Below are 22,409 nucleotides of genomic sequence, written 5' to 3' on the forward strand. Positions count from 1 at the left end.
TCATCTCTGTAGACCCATTCCCAAGTAAAAGAAGTAAAGCTGGAAAATAAATATTTAAAATCTCACAACAACTAAATATTTAAAGTCTGAAACATATCCTAAGGGCATACAGCAAGTGAAATATTTATCAAAAATTTTTTACTGAAACTTGGAAAGAGCAGTGAGAGTTTGGCATTTAAAATATGACCTGTTCTCTCCTCCACTCTGCAGCTCCCCTTCATAGAAGCTTCACTGTAGGTAGGTGTGACCAAGAAGATGGAGTTCCCTCTCCCTCCAGCTTTCAGTCAAGGGTTACCATATCTCAAAGGGAGGGGGAGGCTGCAAGTGTTTCTCATCCTTACCAACTCAGTTGAAGAGGCCAAATGATGAGTTGAGTAGTTTGGGACTTCCTCCACCAGCCCCTACCCTACATAGATGGGATACTCTACTTAGGCAGAGTGAGCCCAGAATACTGGGACCCTGATTGTCCTCAGCTCACATTTAGGACAGATTCCACACCAACAGAGGCAGGATGAGAATAGAGGATACCACCAAGCACAATGCCCAGAAGAGTGGTTCAGAGATTTTTGCCCAGAGGGTGTAGCAGTCTGTAAGAAAAGAACTCTGAAGTTCTCTCCAAAGGAACTGATTAAATTTGACAGTATGGGAAAATTCAAGGCTGAGGGCAATGTTAAAGCAAATAACTCCTCTTGATTAAAAATAATAACCAAAACCATAGGATAGCTATTTCATCATACACACCTGGGGAATGAGCTAGTTTCTATATATTTAAGGCCAATGGTACAATTACATAAAGATTTTTCCATACAACTTTTTAAATCTCCTAGGAAGAAGTATGAAGCTATATTGTGTAATAATTACTTTTGCTACTCTTTGTTTTATTTGGTTTTGAATTTCTGTCCAAAATTACTTTGTTTCAACTTGAAGAATATTCTTCAGTATTTCTTTTAAGGTAAGCCAGGTAGGAATGAATTTTCTGTTTTTATTTCCTGGGAATATCTATTTTGCCATCATTTTTTTGAGAGGGAGGGGGTTAGGGGAGGGGCAGAAGGAGAGACAGAGGGGGAGAAAATCTTAAGCAGACTCCACACCCAGCATAGAGCCCAACACAGGGCTCGATCTCACAACCCCAAGATTATGACCTGAGCCAAAATCAAGAGTCAGATGCTTAACCAACTGAGCCACCCAGTTGCCCCTACCATCATTTTTGAAAGACAATTTTGCTGGTTATAAGATTGGTTGGTAGGGTTTTTCCTTTTGGGCAATTTGAATATGTTATCCCACTGCCTTATGTCCTCCATTGTTTCTGATGAGAAGCATGCTCTTAATCTTATTGGGGTACCCCTGTGAGTGATAACATTGATTTCCTCTTGCTGCTTTCAAGATATTCTCCTTGTCTTTGACTTTCAGCATTTTTACCATGATGTATCTGTGGGTGTCTGCTCGCATCCTCCTGGGAGTTTCTTGAGCTTCTGGTATGTATAGATCAATGCTTGTCAAAAAATTGGGGATGATTTGGGGTGCCTGAGTGGCCCAGTTGGTTAAGTGTCCAACTCTTGGTTTTGGTTCGGGTCATGATCTCAGAGTCCTGAGATCAAGCCCCTATGTTGGGCTGCATACTCAGTGCAGAGTCTGCTTGTCCCTCCTCTCTTTCCCTCTGTCTCATAAATAAATAATTTTTTTTAATTGGGGATGGTTTTAGCCATTATTTCTTTAAATATTTTCCTCCTTTCTTTTTTCTCTCATTAAATGTATGGTTTTCTCATTAAATGTATGTTGTTGCATCTAAAGATGTCCCAAATTCAGCTGAGTCTCTGTCCATTTTACTTCATTCTATTTTCTCTGTTTTTCAGATTGTATAATATCTATCTATCTTCAAGTTTTCTGATTTTTCTACCAATTCAGATCTACTGGTTAGCTCTTGTGATTTTTTTTTTAACGTTAGTTATGGCATTCTTCAACTCCAGAATTGCCATTTGGTTCTTTTTATTATTTCTGTCTCTGTATTGATATTCTCTACTTGATGAAACATTGTCTTCGTATCTTCCTTTGTTCTTGTCCCTTTTTCTTGCTGAAAACTGGATATACTAGGTACCATATTGTAGCAATTCTGAATACCAATCCTTCTTCCCACCCCCAAACTTGCTTTTGTTGTTTTTTGCTTATTTGTTTTAGTGAAGGCTATTTTGTTTAGTGATGGCTATTTTAGTGAAGTCCATTTGCCTTTGTGGTGTGAAGCATTTAGTGTTGTGCTTCGGTGTGTTCTCAGTCACCTGGGATGACAGGAGTCTCTGTCTTTTCCCCTGATCTCTCTGTGAAGCAATCTGCCTCATTCAGTATTATTTCCAGCTCATTAGGCTCCACTGATTTCCTGCTGATTGCTCTGCTGTTTCCAACAATTTCTTGGAGGCATAAATTGCTCAGTAGTCTGATCCAATTTAATTCTGAAAGGGCTAGTTTTTAAGGTCAGACTTTGAGGTGTGTTTTGATCTCAGGATTTGTAGCATACATAGATATGTATAACAATAAAAGCACAGAAAGTGGGAGGATGGAATGGAACTATAAAGGAATAACATTTATATAAGTCAATAGAATTAAGTTGCTATAACTCTGAAGTCAATTCTACATTAAGATGTATATGGTATGCAGGGCACCTGGGTGGCTCAGTCGGTTAAGTGTCTGCCTTCAGCTCAGGTCATGATCTCAGGGTCCTGGGATCAAGCCCTGAATCAGGCTTCCTGCTCAGCAGGGAGTCTGCTTCGCTTTCTGCCTCTGCTGCCCACCCCAACTCGTGCTTGCTCTCTTGCTCTCTTTCTTTTTCAGATAAATAAAAATCTTTAAAAAAAGATATATATGGTATGCTTTAGAGAATCTGTTAAGAAAATAAATGTAAAAATAGTGAATGAATGCTTGCTTTGGCAGCACATATTCTAAAATTGGAAAAATACAGAGAAGATTAGCATGGCCCCTGTGCAAGGATGACACACAAATTCATGAAGCATTCCGTATTTTTTTTAACTATAGAGGACAAACTGAGGGTTACTGGAGGGAAGGTCGGGGGGGGGGCTGGATTAAATGGGTGATGGGTTAATAGGGCACTTGTGATGAGCATGAGGTATTGTATGTAAGTGATGAATCACTAAATTCTACACTTGAAACTAATATTATAATGTATGTTAACTGGAATTTAAATAAAAACTTGAAAAAATATATAGTGAATGAGAAGAGAATAAAAATGTGTCACTATAAAAAAATCAAATACAAAAGAAGGCAATATGGAGAAAATGAAAGACTAATAAAGTTATAAGATATAGTAAACAACAAGATAGCAAAAGTAAGTCATTATCAGTAATTGCTTTAAATTTAAAGGGATCAAACTTCCCAACCAAAAGACATAGATTGGCAGAAGGGATATAAAACAAAACAGAATCCAACTATATGCTGTCTACAAGAGACTCACTTTAGATCTAAGACACATAGGTTGAAAATGAAATGATTGGGAAAGATATTGCAAATAATTACCAAGATAGAGCAGGAATGGCTATGCTAATACACAAAATAGACTAAATTAAAAACTGTCTCAAGAGACAAAGAAGGACATTATATAATATAACGATAATGAGGTCAATATACCAAGAAGATACATCAATTACAAACATAGGTGTGGCAAACATCAGAGCTCTGAAATACATGAAGCAAATATTAACAGAATTGAAGGGAGAGACTTCAGTACCCTACTTTCAAGAATATATAGAACAACAAGACAGACGATCAATAACAAAATAGAGGACTTGACCAATACTGTAGACCAGTTAGGCCTGACAGATATACAGAACACTCCACCCAACAATAGAATACATTTTTGTCAAATGCACATGGAATATTCTTCAGGATAGACCATATGTTAAGCCACAGAACAAGTATAAATAAAATTTAAAAGATTGAAACTAGAATTCAGTAGCATAAGGAAAACCGGAAAATCAACAAATATGTGGAAATTAATCAATACACTCTTCACTAATGAATTAAAGAAGAAATCACAAGGGAAATTAGAAAATATCTTGAGATAAAACAAAAACACAAACAACCAATCCAGGATGCAGCCTGGCATCAGGGCTTGATCTCACAACCCTGAGATGAAACCAAAGGTTGGTGGCCCAACCCCTACTCCACCATCCAGGTGTCCCTGTCAGAACTTTTCAAAGTCCCCTGTCGCTGTCTTATTTTCCAGTTCTCCCAGCCGGTTTCACAGTCCTAGGCAGATGTGATGCTGACCTTCAGAGAGTGACACCTCTTGCTATTGTTTTCAAATGCCCTGAGGATAGACCTTTTCCAGAGTTTCAAATCAGGTGAGTCCCCTCTGATGGCTGCCAGACTTCACAGTTTCTGCAGTTTTTAGTGTTGGTTCAGAAGGAATGAGTGACCCAAGGTAGCACATACCACTGTTCTTTTTGAAGTTCAGTAGTGTTTCTTCAATAAATGCCTTTTAGTTTGTCATATAAGTTCAGTTAATTTATAGTGTTCTAAAATGGTAACTTTTGGGGCACCTGGGTGGCACAGCGGTTAAGCGTCTGCCTTCGGCTCAGGGCGTGATCCCGGCGTTATGGGATCGAGCCCCACATCAGGCTCCTCCGCTATGAGCCTGCTTCTTCCTCTCCCACTCCCCCTGCTTGTGTTCCCTCTCTCGCTGGCTGTCTCTATCTCTGTCAAATAAATAAATAATTTAAAAAAATCTTTTAAAAAAAATAAAAGGTAACTTTTTTTGCTTTTTTTTTTTTTTTTTAAATCTGTGAAGGGGGAAGATTTACTGAGATCCTTACTGCACCATTCCAGAAGTCCCTTCTTGGCAGTTTCTTATAGGGTTAAATGTACTCCGTATGACTTAGAAATTCCACTCCAAGGTATTTACCCTAGAGAAATGAAAACTTATGTTCACACCAAAACCTGTACAGTAATGTTCATAGAAGCTCTATTCATAATCCCCAAAACTTGGAAACAAGTGAAGGACAACTTACAGAATGGGAGAAAATATTTGCAAATCATATATCTGATAAAGAATTTGTATCTAGAATATAGAAAAAATGCTTATAATTCAAAAATCAAAATATAAATAACCCAGTTTAAAAATTGGCAAAGATTCGAAATGACCATTACACCAAGGACAATATACAAATGGTCAGCAAGCACATGAAAAGATGGTCAACATCATTAGCCAGCAGGGAAATGCAAATCAAAATCACACTGAGCTACCATTTCATACCCATTAGGGTGACTAGAATAAAAAAAAAAAAAGATAATGTTGGTGAAGATATAGAGAAACTGGGATTCTGGTACACTGCTGGTGGGAGTGTAAAATGGTGCAGTTACTTGGGATAACAGGCTAGCAGTTCCTTAAATGATTAAACATAGTGTGCCCATATCATAACCTAGTAATTCCACTTCTGGGTATATACCCAAGAGAAATATAAACCATATCCACACAAAAAATTGTAAATAGTGGAGTACCTTTGATGGGTGGGGAGGGCCAACCTGTGCAACTCTCCACTCACACTGTAGGAAGATGGCTCAGAAATTTCTCCTGAAGAGGTGAGCACCCCTTACCTCCAGGGCTCTGCAGACCCCACAGTACAGTCCTAGCGGCCTGACAGGAACACCTGGTCCAGCCTGATCAATATACACCACCAGAGTCTCTACACTAACCCTTAACATCCGGAGTGGACCTGACTTTCAAGACTGAGTTGTCAATAGTGAGACACCAGTGCTTGTGGATTTCCATGCACAGTGGTGTGGCCCCTGCAGTTTTTTCTCTGGGGCCAAGGCTAGAGAAGATGGTGGCCAAACAGCATGGAAAGGTGGTAATGACCAGGGTGGGTATTAATGACCACACATTATGAGTATGAGATGTCAGCTGTTCCCCAATGTGTTGGCCATCAAGAACGGGACATGGTGGGCAAGTTTGTAGGTATCAGGGACCAGCTGGAAGGCTTCCTGAAGAAGCCAATTAGCTGACAAACAGGGAAGAGTCCAGATTCCCTTTGCCTACATGGATCCCCATGGTCCCAGGGAAGGACTCTGATGGAACTCACAGCCCTCTGTGCCATCCCTTTCCACTTTCTCCCTTTGTCTGACCCCCAACATGGGAACCTCAAATATTTTTAACTCAGTTGACTGCCCAGGGTAGCCACCAGAGGACTGATACTGCCGCTGGTCTGGGGACAGCCATCTTCTCACCTTTGTCTCTCCTTCTAGGGCTTCTTGCCTTTCTCCAAAGATGCCTGGAGAGAGCCCTGGGGCTAGCCACAGTGTTACTGTTCCGGCAGTAACAGCTTGGTTCTCATCTCCCTGGTCCCTTCTGATCTGAACCCAGGTATCTGGCTCATTTGCCTTCTGTATTTTTCTTTCCTGCTTTTTTTTTTTTTTTTTTTTTTTTGGAAAAAAAAATTTAAGGAAAAAAACCCAAACAAGTGAGATAATATATAATTCTCTCATTTATTATAAGTTTGTAATAACTTTATGTGATTACTACCTCCTGCTGTGAAGAACAGACCCTGGGATCTGCACTAAAATTTCCCCATAGCTGCCTCCCACTCAACCACCCAAAGAGCCTCTTCCTTTCTTTACTCCTAGGTGCAAGGGCAGAGAACTGTATTGGGCAGGGGGAGCCCTGCAGACCCATGACTCTGGAAGCCTGGAGACACTGCCTTCCCTCACCATTAGCTGGCCCTTTGGTTCTCTGAGCAGGAGGCTTACCTGTGAACGAGACAGACCAATCAAACTAGAGTTTGCATTGTCAAAAAAAAAAAAAGATAATAAAATTTGTAAATGGATTTTTATAACAGCATTATCCACAATAGCCAAAATGGGAAAATAACTTAATGTCCATCAAAAGGTGGATAAACAAAATGTGGCCATTGTGGGATGAATTTTTCTCCCCAAAATTCATATATTGAAGTCCTAGCACCTAGCACCTCAGAAGGTGGTGGTATTTGGAGATTGGGTCTTGAAAGAGGTAATTAAGGTTTGGTGAGGTCATGAAGGTGGGTCCTGACACAATGACTAGTGTCTTTATAAAAAGAGATTAGGACACAGACTTGCCCATACAGAAGGAAGACCACGTGAAGATGCAGGGAGAAGAAACAACCCTCCTGACAATTCATGCTGGACACTGAGCCTGTACGACTATGAGAAAGTACATTTCTGTTGTTGAAGCCACCACTCTGTGGTACTTTGTCACAGCAGCCCTTGCAAACAAATACAGTGGCATAGCCACACAATGGGCTATCATGCAGCCATAAAAAGGAATGAAGTAGTGATATACACTATAACTGGGATGAACCTTGAAAAACATTCTGCCAAGTGAAAAAAAATATAACCCAGTCACAAAAGACTGCACATTATATGATGACGTTCAGATGAAATTCCAGAATAGGGAACTCCAGAGATGAAAGTAGATTAGTGGTTGCTTGTGGCTTCAAGGACGGGGTGGGGAGTGGTCTTTTTACATTGAGTAGTGCTTATCTGTAAAATTGCTGTAAACATTCCTGAACAAGTTTCCTTTAGGTATATATTTCTTGTTCTCTTGTACAAATACCCAGGGGTGAAATTACTAGATCATAGTGTAGATTTATGTTTAATTTTACAAGAAATGCCAAATTGCTTTTCATACTAGTTGTGCCAGCTTATACTCTCATAAGCAATACATGACAGTTGCAGTTTCTCCACAGCCTTGTTAACGTTTGACATTGTCTGTCTTTCACATTTTAACCATTCTAGTAGATATGTTGTACTTCATATTGTGATTGCTTTGTGTTTTTCTTGGTGATTTGAGTACTCATAATACCGCTTTTACAAATGTATGATCTCCAATGTTTTTATACCCTGGCTAGAGGCCAATCAGTTGCCCTTCTTGAGCTGCTGGTTAAGTGCACACCCTAACTACCTCTCTCATTGGGCACTCACACTCCAGGACACTATACACCTGCCCTAATTGCCCCAGGACCAGGTACCAGACAACCAGGGACAGCCCCTCTTCCCCAGAGCCTGCTGAAATTATTCAAAGTAGCTGTCCTAAGCCTGCTTACCTTGCCTCCTTCGTTCCTTCGCACAGAAACAGCAATACAGGTGCTTGCCCACAGTTCTCTTCTCTCCTGTGGCCTTCCGTATGACCCTGGCACTTCCCCGGAGCAACACCACATGGCATGCTGTATTCTCCCCTGGGAACTGTGAGTATAATAAATTGTAAAATTCTCCACTTTCTCTTGATCTGCATCACCATACCTTACCCAAAGTAATATGGTTAAAACAGTCATGCTGTGGACTTGGTTTTGGGCTTGTTTGTTTTTTGGCCATTTGTCTATCTTTTGTGAAGCGTCTGTTCACATCTTTCCCCATTTTTTGTTTTTGATTTTCATCCTATTAAGTTATAGGAGTTCTTTAGAGATGCTAAGAGAGAAGCCCTTTTTCGATATACGTATTATAAATATTTCATGTCAGTCCATAACTTCATTTTCATCGTCCTAATAGTATCTTTTGATGAGAAACTTTTAGTTTTATTTAAGCTCAATTTATCTTTTTTTTTTAAGGTTAGGGCTTTTTGCTTATTTGAAAGTCATGATGATATTCTACCATATTTTATTCTAGAAACTTCATGGTTTTTTATATCTCTGATCCACCATGATTTAATTTGGGGGTATGGTGTTAGATATAGGTTGAGGTTAATTTTCCCAAGTTTATCCATTGTTTCAGCACCATTTTTTTTTTTTTTTGAAAGAACTGTCCTTTCCTGCCTTAACTGCCTTGGATTTTTTTAGGACAATCAAATGACTGTATGAGTATAGGTCTATTTCTCGATCCTCTATTTTGTTCCAATTAACAATTTATCATTATACCAACACCACATTGCCTTGATTTTAGCTTCATAGTAAAGCTTGAGTTCAGGTAGTGTAAATTCCCCAGTTTTGTTCTTCTTTTAAAATACCCTAAAATATTCTAAGTCCTTTGCATTTCCACATGTTTACAATCAACTGAACAATATCTGCAGAAGTGCCTGTTGGGATTTTAAGTCACTTCCATTGAGTGTATAGCTCAATTTGAGGAAAATGGACTTCTAAGCAATTTTTAGTCTTCTCAGCCATGATTACGGCACATCTTTCCATCTAGTTAGGTATTCTCTAGCTTCTCCCAGAAAAATTGTGTAATTTTCAGGTATGTGTTTTGTTAAATTTATTCCTAAGTATTTTATGTTCTCTAAAAATGAAACTTTTCTCTTTCAAATTTCATTTTCATTTCTCTGCTGTAACATAAAAATTCAAATTGGGGACGTATATCATCCTTGAAACTATAACTCTTTCCCACAAAGAAAACTCAAGGTTCAGATGGCTGTATTGTCAACTGGACCCAAGATTTAAGAAAGGAATAATACGAAACAAATCTCTCTTTCAGAAAATAGAGAAAGAAGGAACATTTCCATCTCAACTTAACACTGATACTAAAACCTGAGAAAGATATCATGAGGGGAAAAAATCGTACACCAAGATCAGTAATAAGTATACACACAAGGGGCGCCTGGGTGGCTCAGTCGTTAAGCGTCTGCCTTCGGCTCAGGGCGTGATCCCGGCATTGTGGGATCCAGCCCCACATCAGGCTCCTCCACTGGGAGCCTGCTTCTCCCTCTCCCACTCCCCCTGCTTGTGTTCCCTCTCTCACTGGCTGTCTCTATCTCTGTCAAATAAATAAATAAGATCTTTAAAAAAAAAAAGTATACACACAAAAATGTCCAAAAAGCAAAAACAAAAACAAAAAACCCCACAAACCCACAATTAGCAAACTGAATTCAGCAACATATATAAGGATAATACATCATGACCAGGTGGGACCTAACCTAGGAATGGAAGGCTGGTATGACATTCTAAAATTAATCAAAGTAATTCACCATCTTAAGAAAGAAAGAAACCAAAAGATCGTGTCAATAGTTGCTTTTTATGTATTTGACAAAACTCAATACCATTCATGATGACCCTCGATAAGCTACAAGTAAAACAAAACTTTTCCCAGTTTTATAAGGGTTATGTATGAAAATGAACAGCTAACTTACACTTAATAAAAAATTGAATGCTTTTTCCCTAAGGTCAGAAACAAGGTCCTTCCATTCAACACTGTCAAAATAAAAGCATTCCCATGGGACCCTCACCCGTATTTCTCTGTCTACTTCCAAGAGTCAACTACTTCCTGTCCTTGTTTGTTTTGAAATTCACTTCCATATTTCTAAAGTCTATGCTTTTGTTAATTCATCAGTTTTAGGTATTAGCTGCTACTGAGTGTGAAAGATGAGGGCTTAAGTTGTCTGAACAACCCATTCTCCTCTTTTCTCTCGTGCTGCTTGTTTTCCTCACAAGAAATCCTTCAGTTGCCTGCCCGGGGCTGTCACTTAACCCTGTCTTCTGCATGCATGCTCTCTTTCATCCCTGCTTCAGGCCTGCCAGCCCAGAGACTCCTGGAGTAAATCTCCCACCAGCCAGGAGAAGGGGCGTGGGGCCTGGAACAACAACAGCTTGTTCCTCCACTGCCAGCCAGGTTCGAGTCCCACTTGGTGTATGAATTCGGTTGTGTAGCCTTTCAGGAAGTCCGCGTTTCCAGCTCTCCCCTTCAGAACGTAGCATCTGTGATCTCTGAGTGTGAATCTGTTCTGGGCTCCCCTTTAGTTCAGGCTCGGTTGGGTTGACTAGTAGTTATCTGCCTCTCCCCTAAACTGTGTTGCTACCGTGTCCTCTCTCCTCCTGTGTCCTTGTGAATGTCCATCTTGCTCTCTTGTTTTAGCGAGGTTCCAGGGAGAATAGGGTAACTTCTCCGCTCCTCTACAGAGGAATCACCCCCATCTCCTCAAGGACCTGTGACTATTGTTTTTCCTTATATTTTCTTCCTACCTCACCTCCAAACATACAGTGACATTCATGTATTTGTTCAAGAAATATTAAGTGAATGTCTACCATGTGTAGGCACTGGGACTTGAACTGTAATCAGGCCACAATCCTTTGACTATAGGTTCCAGTTCGGAGGTGGGATAGGCAAGCACATGAGAAAAAGTCTAAGGGGGCCTAAGTGCCAAGCAGAGCACGTACACGGTGCCAGTGGAGCACAGAAGGGCTCCTTCCCAACTTGGGGCATCAGGGAAGGCTGCCAGAGGGAGAGGTGTCTCAATGGAGACCTCAAGAGAGAATGGGAATTTGTCCAACCAAACACATTTGTGCCCCAACAAGACCATAGGGAGAAGTCACAAAACCCTGCCATCCCACCTCCTCCCCACAACCCTCATCCCTACTCTTGGGGACTCTGCGGGGCCACCTCCTTGTCCTTGATACTTCCTCTGAGTGTGAGGAAGGCAGGAATCAACAAAGATTCAAATGGTCTTCTACCAACTTGTGGAAGTGTGGGTGGGGAAATGTGTGGGGGCTTTATTTTGTGGTCAAGGGCCACAGTCTGAGGTTTGATTTCTGTTCTTTTCCCTCGAATTTCTAAAGTCATTTGATTTGAATTATTTGCCTCTCTCTCAATTGTAACCCAGGCCTGTACCTCATCCACTCATCTGTCAGGAGAGCAGGGGACAGAACATCCTATTCACAACCCAGTTTTCTCCAAAGGAGTGAAACTTTTAGGAAGAAATTGAACAGATTCAATCTCGTGTATTTATTGAGTAAACCAATCCTGGGTAAAGAAAAAAGAACACTAGGTTTTGGGACAGAGGTTGGGGAGGGGAGAAAAGTCCTCTCCATTCCCCTTCTCTCCCCTCCCCCCACAGGGGCTGGGTCACTTATAAAACTCATGCTCCTGCTCGTCCTTCTTGATGACTGTCTTGTACGCTTTCTCGAAGTCCTTTGCCAGAACAATGTAGCGGTTCTCACGTACGGCCAACATTCCACTCTGTTGAGGGATGAGAGTTAAAATCTATTTCCCAGCCCTAGTGATGGTGGAAAAAGATACCGGGCCCCAAGCCCCAGGGAGGCAATGTGGGACATGAGGATTGTGGCAGAGTGGTCTCAAACACAAAGGGTCTTCATACACCCCCCGCCCAGATCCAGAGAGAAACCCTCACTCACCTCCTGACAGATGGAATTGATATCAGCTCCTGAAATCTTATCTGGTCGGGCCACATCTGTGGCAGGTGAGTTAAGGATGACCAGGTAAATGCCTAGAACCAGAAGTCATCCTTGAGCTGTCTTTGTCACCACCCCCATCCCTGGACATTGGTCTCCTGCCCTATACAAGCTGGGTCACAGTGAAGGCAGAGGTGGCAATGAAGATCCAGTCCCCATTCCCAACCGGGACCCTCCCCTCACTTCCAGAGCAGGATACAATCTTCCAAGTCAACCTCCTCAGAGAGATTCATCTTGCTGGTGATAGTGGAGAAAATCAATCTCTTCTGGCGGCGGTCAGGGAGTGGAAATTCGATTTTGCGGTCGAGGCGTCCTGGCCGCAGCAGGGCAGGATCCAGAGTGTCTGCTCTGTTCGTGGCCATGATCACCTGGCATTGATTGGGGACAGGACAGCTCAGACCTCTGTCCCCCCTACACCCTCTTTCCTGTCACAATACCTGCCCTCACACACGCCAGCCTCCACCTTTCCCTGATTCCCACACCACACACCCCCTTCCCCAGTCAGAAACCCGAACCTTGACGTTAACGTTCTGGTCAAATCCATCCATTTGGTTCAGCAGCTCCAGCAGGATTCTCTGAACCTCCCTGTCAGCTGGAGAGCGCAACATGGTCATTCCAAGGCATCTGTACAAGCCTGCCCAAGACCCCAGGCTCTGTTGAGACATCACTCACCCCCCGTCTGGGCATCAAATCTCTTGGTGGCAATGGCATCGATCTCATCTATGAAGATGATGGCAGGTGCGTTCTCCTTGGCCAGGCGGAACACGTCCCGGACCATGCGGGGGCCCTCGCCCAGGTACTTCTGTACAAACTCTGAGCCCACGACCCGGATAAACGCAGCTGATGGCAGGATGACAAGGGTGAGATGAGGAAGGGCCTCCCACAGGGCCCGTACTGCTTTACAGAAACTGAGAAGCCCCTGAAGACATCCCTTTCTTTGAGCACCCACTCCAAGTGGCCCGGTCATTCTCTCAAGCCCTGGGGCTGGGTCCCAGATCCTGCTGGGAGGACCAGTGACCTGCTTGTACCCCACAGCAACCCCACAGCCCAAATCATGAAGCCTACCACAGATGTATCATTTTTTGGCCCAACATTTAAAAATCAGGACAACATTAAAAAAAAAAAATACATGTGTGCTTCAATATGCCCATATGGAGAAGAGCAAGAGATATTCATGGAATCCAAGACAAAAAAACCCAACCAACCAACCAACCCCTGGATTTCCAGAGTGTTGGAAAAATCAGTAAGAGAAAAAAGATAGGCTGTCCATACGCTAAGACATCTCACCACCAGCTCACCAAGAGCTCGGAGTTCCACTTGGAATTCTGTTTGGGATGGAAAAGGACCCACTTTTGAGTACCATGCAGGAATCCGGGACTCCAAGCACATATTCTGACACAACCAACAAGTGGCAATGTCGTTGAAGACAGGCTTGTTCTGGCCCCTCCTTTTGAACTTATTTCTTAAAGTCTAACTTATTTCATAACGAGATGTGGCTATGTGGCATGGAGCAACCTCCAGAACCCTCCTTTCAGCCACCACAGGGAAGGGAGCCACACTGTCCACGATGCAGCTCCAGGGCTTTTCTGTCCTAACCAGGAGTTGTGCACGTGGCAGGCCTGCCCCGCCAAGCCCTAACATCCAGAATCCACACCCGGCTCAAGCTATCCCTCCTCTCTGGTATCCACATCACCTGGGGGCCTGTTCAATGGCAAACCTCAGGGTATCTAAACATATCCCAATGTTTTCTTCGATCAACATTTACGTGGCTGTCCTGCAGGTGTCCATAGTTACCTGTGAAATCCCAACTTCTGGGCTCCCCATTATCTGACTCGGGCATCGGTCTGTCTTCCCCACCCTCCGTTGCTGCAATGCCCTGTCCCCCTGGCCTCCCCTTCCCCATGCTCCCAATGTCTCGTACTGTGTTTCAGTGAAAATCTCCTTGTCACTGAATTACAGCATGTCCCACACTCAATCGGTCTTCCCCCTACGCCAGTCCTGTGAAGGTCACCATTACCCACCCCCACAGCCCAGGTGAGGAAATGGAGTTGCTCCTGACTCCTCCCACTTGCCAATCCCCTCTAGTCAGTAAATCCTGACACTTCTGCCCCCTGATTCTACCTTCTCTCTCCAACCCCCCCCCCAGCCAAGGCCTCTGCCCAAGGCTACAACAGTCAGTCCTCCGGATCACTCCAAAGTCTTTTAACTGGCTGTCAGATTTCTCTTCCCTCTAGTTCACTTCCAGCTGCCAGAATAATCTTTCAAAAAACTAATCTGATCATACTACTTCTCTAATGGGATGGCCACTGGCCACATGTGGCTGCTGGGGGAACAGAAATATGGCTGGTGCCCAATGAAATAGGCTGTCACTGGGAAATACTCACCGGATTTCCAGAGACTTAGTACAAACAAGTGAAAATATGTCAACAAATGTCCACCAGTAAATGTCCAGATGAATAAAACATGGTATATACATACAATGGAATATTATTGGGCCTTAAAAAGGAATTCTATTTTGACATCTGCTCCAGCATGGATGAGCCCTGAAGACAACAGGCTAAGTGAAAAAGCAGTCTGGAGGCGAGGGGGTGTGGAGAACGTGGAGCAGTCTGGAGGCGAGGGGGTGTGGAGAACGTGGAGTTAGTGTCTAATGGGTATGCAGTTTCAGTCTGGGACGATGAACAAGTTCTGGAAATGGGACAGTGGTGGAGGTTGCACGGCACTGTGGATGTTTTTACTGCCACTGAACCGTACACTTAAAAATTGGTTAAAACAATAAATTTCGTTACATAGATTTTACTATAGTAAAAAAAATAGAAAAAAATCTCAAATTTTGTATCCGCTCTATGTTAAAATAATAGCATTTTGAGTATACTCATTAAATAAAATATTTTAAGTTCACCTACTTCTTCTAACATTTCTTTTAACGGGTACTTAAAATTCTTAAGTCATATATGCGGCTTGTGTTGTCAATGCATTGCACTGATCCCTGCCTGTCAAAAACCACCCTGCTCTCAGGACCATGTGCAAAATCCCTGAAATTCATGCCAAGGCTATATTCACACCCTTTCTGAGCTCGCCAACCTCACCCTAGCGAACTGCCAAGCACAGCCCTCCTTCAGCCAGCCCCCCAACACTGGCTGAGCAAATACCACAGTGCAGTTACTGGGCAGGTGCCGGAAATGTAGGAAAGAATGGACATACAAGGTCTTATCCTTGTGGAGTTTAGTCACGGTCTACTCACGACTCACTAAATAAAAAGTTCTTTCCCACCTGAGGCCTTTGCACATACTGTTCTAGGATGCTCCCTCCCAACTGTGTGCCTGAGAAATCGTGCACGCCTCGCTTCCTCTAGGAAGCCCCACCTGAGAGGCGCAGGCAGAATGGACTGACTCACCCTCCCATAAGGGCAATGCCACTTCTCTCCCTGCTTCCCCGGGGCATCTGCTGCTCTGCGGACTGCTCCCACTCAACCTCCCCTCTACCTGTGAGCCCCCTCGCTCACTCACTTCGGCGGCAGGGGCCTCCTTGTTATTCCTGGAACACTAAGCACATTCCCGCCTCACCAGACAGTCCCTCGGCCTGATACATTGCATCCTCCAGACATCCATGTGACTCACTCCCTCATGTCTTTCAGGTCATTATGTAAACGTCGCCTCATAAGAGTCTTCCCCGACCACCCCCCAGTTCTGCCATATAAAGTGGCAGCTCCTACTGTTCTCTATCCCCTTGTCCTGCTTCCTCTCGTCACGTGTTCAGTACCACATGATCTATAATCTGTTCACCTGTTTATCTGTTCAAGTACTTTCCCAACTAAGACATCACCTCCACGAAGAAAGGAGACTTTGTTCTGTTCACAGCCGTGTCTCCTGCACCCAGAACACAGCCTGGCACACATTAGGTACTCAATAAATAGTAACTGAATGACTGAATTCTAAGTGTTTCTTTTTCTTTTTCCCCAGCCACACTGGGAGATTCTCCAACATGAGACATGTCTGAGCTCAGCTCAGGGCCTGGGAGAGCAGAAGTCCAATGAACTGCTAAGCAAATGAATGTTCATGACAATGGCTGGCATTTCTTGTCCACCCTCTACATACCAGGTATGGTTCTAGAAGCTTTATATTGATTTAATCCTCCGAATAACCCAGAAAGCTAGGAAACAGGAGTCACAGAAAGACTAACTTATCGAGTAGTGACATACACTAACTTACACAAACAGTTGTAGGGGAGCCAGATTTCAAACCCACTCAGCCCGGCCCAGAAAACCCACTGCTTAACCACTGCCTTCTACCGCCCCCTGCCTCACACATATTCCGATTTTAAGATGTGCGGAGCCTGATCGTCAGGCTTTACAAACAGTAATACAGCTACTTTCAGACGTTTCTGTCTGGAACCTATGAAAGAAGCACGTGTATAAACCCCCACAAGCATTATGTGTGTGAGCAACAGGTTTCACGAAGCAATATGAGCTCTTACTATGTGGGACAGACACTAATGTTTCCGGTTTCATTTTTTTTAAATGCTGGTTGCAACCCATGAATTTGAACTCATGGTTACTAATGGGTGACCACCCACTGTAGGAAAAAGGCTGCATTATTACATTAATTCCTCACGGTAACCCCGTGAAGCGAGTCTTCTGTTATAGACGAGGAAACTGAGGCATGAGGCAGTGAAGTCCCCTCCCCAGGACGGCACAGCCAGTACGAGTCACCCCGGGGCTTTGACCCCACAGACCCCGTACTTAATCGCCACACCTCGCCACTTCCTGGGGAAGATGAGAAAGCAGGGAGAGAGGTCCCGAGAGCCCAGACGGTCAGAGCTCCAGGGAAAGGCCCAGCGGCTCACCGGTCGTGTGATGAGCCACGGCCTTTGCCAACATGGTCTTCCCGCAGCCGGGCGGGCCATACATGAGGACACCTCGGGGAGGGTCGATGCCGATCTGCAATGCAGAGGTAAAGAAGGATGAGCCGGGGAGTCCCACCACCAACTGGAGACACAGGGGCCTGTCCCGCGCCTGGCACTCCCAGCCCCTCACCTGCTTGTAGAGCTCGAAGTGTGTAAGCGGGAGCTCCACAGCCTCCCGCACCTCCTGCTTCTGGATGTCCATGCCCCCGATGTCCGCATACATCACGTCCGGCTTCTGGTCTGCGGGGAGAGTAGAGTGGGGGCTCCCAGCCTGGCCCACAGGCTCCCCTCGGGCCTCCCCGGCCGGGCTGCCCCTCACCTGACGTGAGCATCATGATGCTGCTGTCGGCCTCCGGAGGCAGCACGTCCACCAGCGCGTTGCTGTGCTTGTGGAGGGCCACTGACGCGTTAGGCTTGAGCAGCTCCCGGTCAATGGTGCTCAGGATGCGTACATAGTAGTTGGAGCCTTCGGGAGACAGGAAGGGGGCGGGGAGAATGACAAGTGCCAGAACCTCAGAACTGTCCCCTCCCCCAAACCTACAGTCGGAGGCCCAAGGCCACCAGTATCTTTCGCTCGGACCTGGAATGGCCCTCCTGGCTTCTAGTCTTGCCTCCTCCAGTCCAAACCCACATTCACGATGACAGCTTCCTCGTCCATCTCCAGCCCCGACAGTCTCTCAAGCTCCAGCCCTAGGTGAGCAGTAGCCTCCCGGAATGCATCCCCCTGCGGGTCCCCAGGGTCTCCCTCCCTCACTGGGTCCCAATGTGCTCTCGGTATCTTCTTTCAAACTGTGCTGCTCCTCCTGGGTCTCTGTCTCAGGGAGGCCCGTGGTCCCTAGTCACCAGCCAGAGTCCCAAGGCTCATGCTGGACCTTTCTCCCCTGCCCTCCACAGCCCAGCAGTCCCTACGCTCTTCCACCCACCGTGCTGAATGTCTCCAACCAAGCTCCTCTCTTTCCCCACAGACCCCACCTGATTCAGCCTAGGTCTCTGCACCAGACTCCCTGCCTGCCCAGCCTCCAGGCTCATGGCTCCCATCCACCTTCTACTCTTATGGTGGTGATACACACCTCTGTCCAGCATCAGTCTCTCTCCTGACCTTCAGACCTGGCTGTCCAGCAGCCTCCCAGATCTCTCCCTGTGAAGTCCTAGGCTGCCCGCACTGTCTCCCTCCAAACCCACTCTTCCGCCCACGTCAGCATCTCAGGGATAGCCCCACTGTTCCCCTAAGTCCTACAGGTCCAAGACACAAGCCTCACTCTGGGTAACCCCCTCCCTTTACCACCTCACCTCCGGCCCATCAGTCCAATTCCAGGCCCAGTCACACACCTTTCCCCACCCTTACAAGAACATGGCTTGGTCCAAAGGAGCAGAGGACAGAGGCAGGAAATGACAGATACACACGGAGACAACAACCATCATGAGGGCAGGGCCTGAACCCATGTTAACAACAGCAGCTACCACATACTGAGCCCAATCTCTTCACACTTCACCCATGGTTTCAAATTGCAGGTCCCAACCCAGTAACTGTCATGAAATCAACTTAGAGGGTCACATCCAGAACACTGTTTAAGACAAAAACAGACTAGAACAGAACGGAAAACATCAGAGTATGTAACACATAGTAAGGCTAAATATCATTTGATGAAACTTTCAATATGTATTTAGATTATATACGGATATGTATGTAATTGATCCTTGAACAATGCAGGGATTAGCGGCGCCAACCGCCCCCCCTCCCGTGCAACTGAAAATCCACACATAACTTGACTCCCCAAAAACTCAACTACTGATAGCCCGCTGTTGACCAGAAGCCTTACCAATACCATAGTCAACTAACACGTGTTCTGTATGTTTTACGTATCATATACTATAACCTTACAGTAAAGTAAGCTAAAAAAAGAAAATGTTATTGAGCAAATCATAAGGAAAATACGTTTACAGTACTATAATGTATTTACCCAAAAAGATCCATGTATAAGAAGATCCACACAGTTCAAGCCTGTGTTGTTCAAAGGTCAACTGCACACATAGGCACATATACATACACGAACACACACAAAACACACACGTACACACATGTAGAGAGAGAATGTAAAATATATGGCTACGTCTGTATCAAAGTTAGAAAAACACCATTACAGTGCCTTGCCTTGTTTGCTCTTCTAAGACCCCAGCACGCTTCCTGGTCCATGACAGACAAAAGTTAACCGACGCTGAATGAACAAATGAGTGAATGAGGTGCCCCCTACCCTCGCACCTGTGGTGGAGCCCACAATGGCCGTATTCTGATCCACAGCCTCCAGAAACTGCCCGATGACCAGTGGGATGCTCTGGATTCGCTTCACCTCCTCCTGCGCATGGAGGAATTCCTTCTTCAGGTTCTTTTGCTCATCCTTGATGTACTCCTCCTGCACCTCGAGGAACTCCAGCTCTTGCTGCAGCTTCTGTGAGCGGAGAGGGGTAAGGTAGACGGTTGGCTCTGGCCCTGCTGAGCCAGGCGGTAGTGAAAGGAGGGGGGGTATGGCATGCTGGGCCCTGTGCAGGGTCTGGACTGGGCTTGACTGTACCTTGTAGCGGCTGTACAGGTCCTCCAAGTCCTCGGGCTCAGGCCCCAGGAAAGAAAGGCCAGTCTGGGGCCGTGACACAGACAGTGCTGGGATCTCATCCTAGAACAAGGGAGAAAACTCAGGCTGGAAAAAGAGCATCCCCTCATAAAAGAATCTAGAGCATCCTCCCCACTCCACCATGAACCACCTGAGGCTCCTGACATCATTCAGCCCCTCTAAATAGACCCTACAAGCCTCTCAGCCCCCTAAATGGGTTCCTGATGTCACCTAGCCCCTAACAGGGCCCCTCTGTCAACTGGCCCCCCAAACAGGTATTTTATTATCATATGTCCCTTGTCACATATCCTCAATGTCACCTGACTCCCAACTAGGGCCTAAAGGACACAGCAACTCCATGCCGGACTCCAATGCCTCTTAGCCACCCCCCCCACAAGTTCCTAATATCACACGGCTATCTCATTACAGGCTGTTAAAGTCACCTTCGAACATTCTAACACTACCCAGTGTTCCCCGAAAGATCCCTCCTGTCACAAAACCCGAACTCACATTAGGTCCTCTGTCATCCAGTTCCCATCACTCGGCCAGACCACAGATACTACGTAGCCCCCCAACACCAGCCAAGCCCCGAATGTCAGTCAGCTCCCCGGGCCAACTTGAGACATGATTCGGCCCACGGCCAAGTTCCCTATCACACCCCGACACATCCGCAGCCCCGCCGGGTCACCGATGTCACTAAGCACTCCTAGCTAACCCCCGAAATCATTCCGTGCCAAAGAACCTGTAACGTCACTCATTCCTGCAGCCGCGCGTTCTGAGCCTTACTGCTCTCCTAACATCATTCAGCCACGGAGCCAGGCCTCGGGGCGGAACAGAGCTCCACCGAGGCCTCCAGAACCAGCCACACCCGGGCCGGAATCCCCGCAGCCACTCAGCACCCCACTCGGGTCGGCCTCGCCCTCTCCCCGCGAGCCTGGCCCCACCGGACCTGAGCTTTCTCCACCAAGATGCCTATTTCCTCCATAGTGACCAAGCCGGCCTCTGTGTGGCCCAGCCAGATCTAGTCACCGCTTCCGCCGACGCTGCCGGAAAACTAGGGCCTCAGTGGATTCTGGGAAACGTAGTTTAAAACTTCGGGGAAGCGGGCTGGAGAGGCCGCAAAGGATGGAGGGAAGGGAAGTCTTCGTCCTGGGCTCCGCCCCCAAGACAAGCTTACGCGCCCTCCTTACCTGGGCTTCGGGAGTTGCGCGTGCGCAGTAGTGCGTGATGGCGCCATCTTGAGCGGCGTCCGCGCGTGGTGTTTCTCGCCAGTAGGCGGCGCTGCCTCGTTTTTTTCAATTGAAGAACTCGCAAATCCGTCAGGGAGAGCTTGGTGGCCAAATGCTGGTGGCGCTTATTTAGTGTCGGGGCTGGAGATGCTTTGGGCGGGGTTCCCCAGAGGGGTTCCTTTAGGAGATCGAAATGCGGGCTGCGCCCGAGGATTGTCCCCAGCGTGGGGGCGGGAAGCACCGGGCTCCATCCTGGGGGTTGATGTGCTGTGGGCCAGGAGCGAAGGCGGGAGAAAGAATGCTTGAGACGTTTTTGGTGGGAGAAGGTGCTTTATTATAGCAGGAGCGCAGGACCTGTGGGCAGGAAAAAAGCATTTGTGTTTGTGGGGAGTGACTGATTAAATACCTTTTACCCTGGGGCGGGGGCGGTGCTAAGGATAGGGTAAGTCTCTAAGAAATTTGGAAGTAAAGCTTTCAGGACCCTGAGGGGCTAGCTGCTGCTAAGGTTGTTTACTAATACCTAGTAAGACGTAAGCTTTGAGGGTCTTCAGATGTGTATCAGTGGGTCGTATGCTGAGGAGGTCATTTTGCAGATATACCTTGGGGAGTGTTTATAGTGATGGGAGAAAGTGACACTAACAAGAGCAAAGCTATGGTGGTAAAGCAATAGAGGAAGTCCTTGAGAGGGCTGCAGGAGTGTGACATTCTGTAAGCCTCAGGAATCCCACCCACCCACCCCAGGAACGCGAGCCTCAGCGAAGTGTGGCCTTGGTTTCTTTTTCTCCCATCAGGGGTGTGGAGCCCCAAGCCCGCGATACCCGTTAGCGGTGAATCAGGTAGAAACCATGGTCAGGGCTGGAGAAAGTGAGGCAACCGTGCCTGGCTTGGTGTCACGTGGGAGACCTGCAGACCTGTCTATGCCAGGCCTTGCCTAAGTCATAGGTCCCTCAATTTACTGAATCTTGATAGACAGTACTTTCCCTTTTACAGAGAAGGAAACAGGTTCAGAGTTTTGAAGCTACTTGTCTGTCACAAGGGTCAGAGTGTGGAGCCCCGGATCTGTCTGTCCCCACAGCCCGTGCTTCTGGCCCCAGGGATACACTGCTCAGTGTTTGTTAAGTAAACGTTTTATTGAAGTATAAATACAAAGAAGTCTACAAATCATTAGCGTGCCATTCAATGGCTTTACACAAAGTGAACACACCAGTATAACCAGTACTCAGATCAAGACACCAAACATTTGGCACCCCCAGGTGCCCCCCGCAGGCTCTTTTCCTGCCACGCCATCCCCTCTGAAAGTTTTCCCTTTTCTGATCTCTGGCACCTTGGATTACCTTTGCCCATTTCAATCCACGGAGGGAGCACGTCCTGTGTATTTGCCTTCTTTTTACCTAACACCGTGTTTGTGACGTCCAGGTTGCACATAGGAATAGTTCCCTCGTTTTCATTTCTGTCTGCTTTCCATTGTGTGACTATGCCTCAAACTGGATATTTTCCACTTGGGGTTATTCTGGTGCTAT

General features: G+C 45.8%; 1 protein-coding gene, 1 long non-coding RNA gene and 1 other non-coding gene across 3 annotated transcripts; 2 read left to right on the top strand and 1 right to left on the bottom strand.

Annotated features, from left to right (window-relative positions):
• The first annotated feature begins 1,079 nt into the window (after positions 1-1,079).
• LOC117795267 lies at positions 1,080-8,426 on the top strand. Its single transcript, XR_004619182.1, has 5 exons — positions 1,080-1,475; positions 4,232-4,349; positions 4,796-4,901; positions 6,250-6,367; positions 8,108-8,426. It is a non-coding gene; the product is annotated as an uncharacterized LOC117795267 (long non-coding RNA).
• Positions 2,911-3,013, top strand: LOC117795351. The gene has a single exon (XR_004619320.1). It is a non-coding gene; the product is annotated as a U6 spliceosomal RNA (small nuclear RNA).
• Positions 8,427-11,658: 3,232 nt separating the features above from the next.
• On the bottom strand, positions 11,659-20,736 carry PSMC4 (proteasome 26S subunit, ATPase 4). The gene is made up of 11 exons (XM_002923705.4): positions 20,610-20,736; positions 19,625-19,723; positions 19,315-19,501; positions 17,374-17,520; positions 17,185-17,294; positions 16,995-17,088; positions 12,822-12,989; positions 12,665-12,741; positions 12,349-12,517; positions 12,093-12,148; positions 11,659-11,916 (listed from the first exon to the last, which is right to left on the bottom strand). The coding sequence occupies exons 1-11, from the start codon at positions 20,643-20,645 to the stop codon at positions 11,803-11,805; spliced, it is 1,257 nt and encodes a 418-aa protein (XP_002923751.1). The 5' UTR covers positions 20,646-20,736; the 3' UTR covers positions 11,659-11,802.
• Positions 20,737-22,409: the final 1,673 nt, after the last annotated feature.

This window comes from Ailuropoda melanoleuca, chromosome 12, assembly GCF_002007445.2.
Source record: "Ailuropoda melanoleuca isolate Jingjing chromosome 12, ASM200744v2, whole genome shotgun sequence".
Classification (NCBI taxonomy): domain Eukaryota; kingdom Metazoa; phylum Chordata; class Mammalia; order Carnivora; family Ursidae; genus Ailuropoda; species Ailuropoda melanoleuca.

What these genes read in the sequence shown, in the direction of transcription:
- PSMC4 (XM_002923705.4), bottom strand. Translation starts at nt 20,645, where the DNA reads ATGGAGGAAATAGGCATCTTGGTGGAGAAAGCTCAG. An exon ending in TCTTGGTGGAGAAAGCTCAG is followed by an intron (nt 19,724 to 20,609) that starts GTCCGGTGGGGC and finishes CCCTTGTTCTAG; the next exon opens with GATGAGATCCCAGCACTGTC. An exon ending in GGAGGTTGACTTGGAAGATT is followed by an intron (nt 12,149 to 12,348) that starts GTATCCTGCTCT and finishes CACCTGCCACAG; the next exon opens with ATGTGGCCCGACCAGATAAG.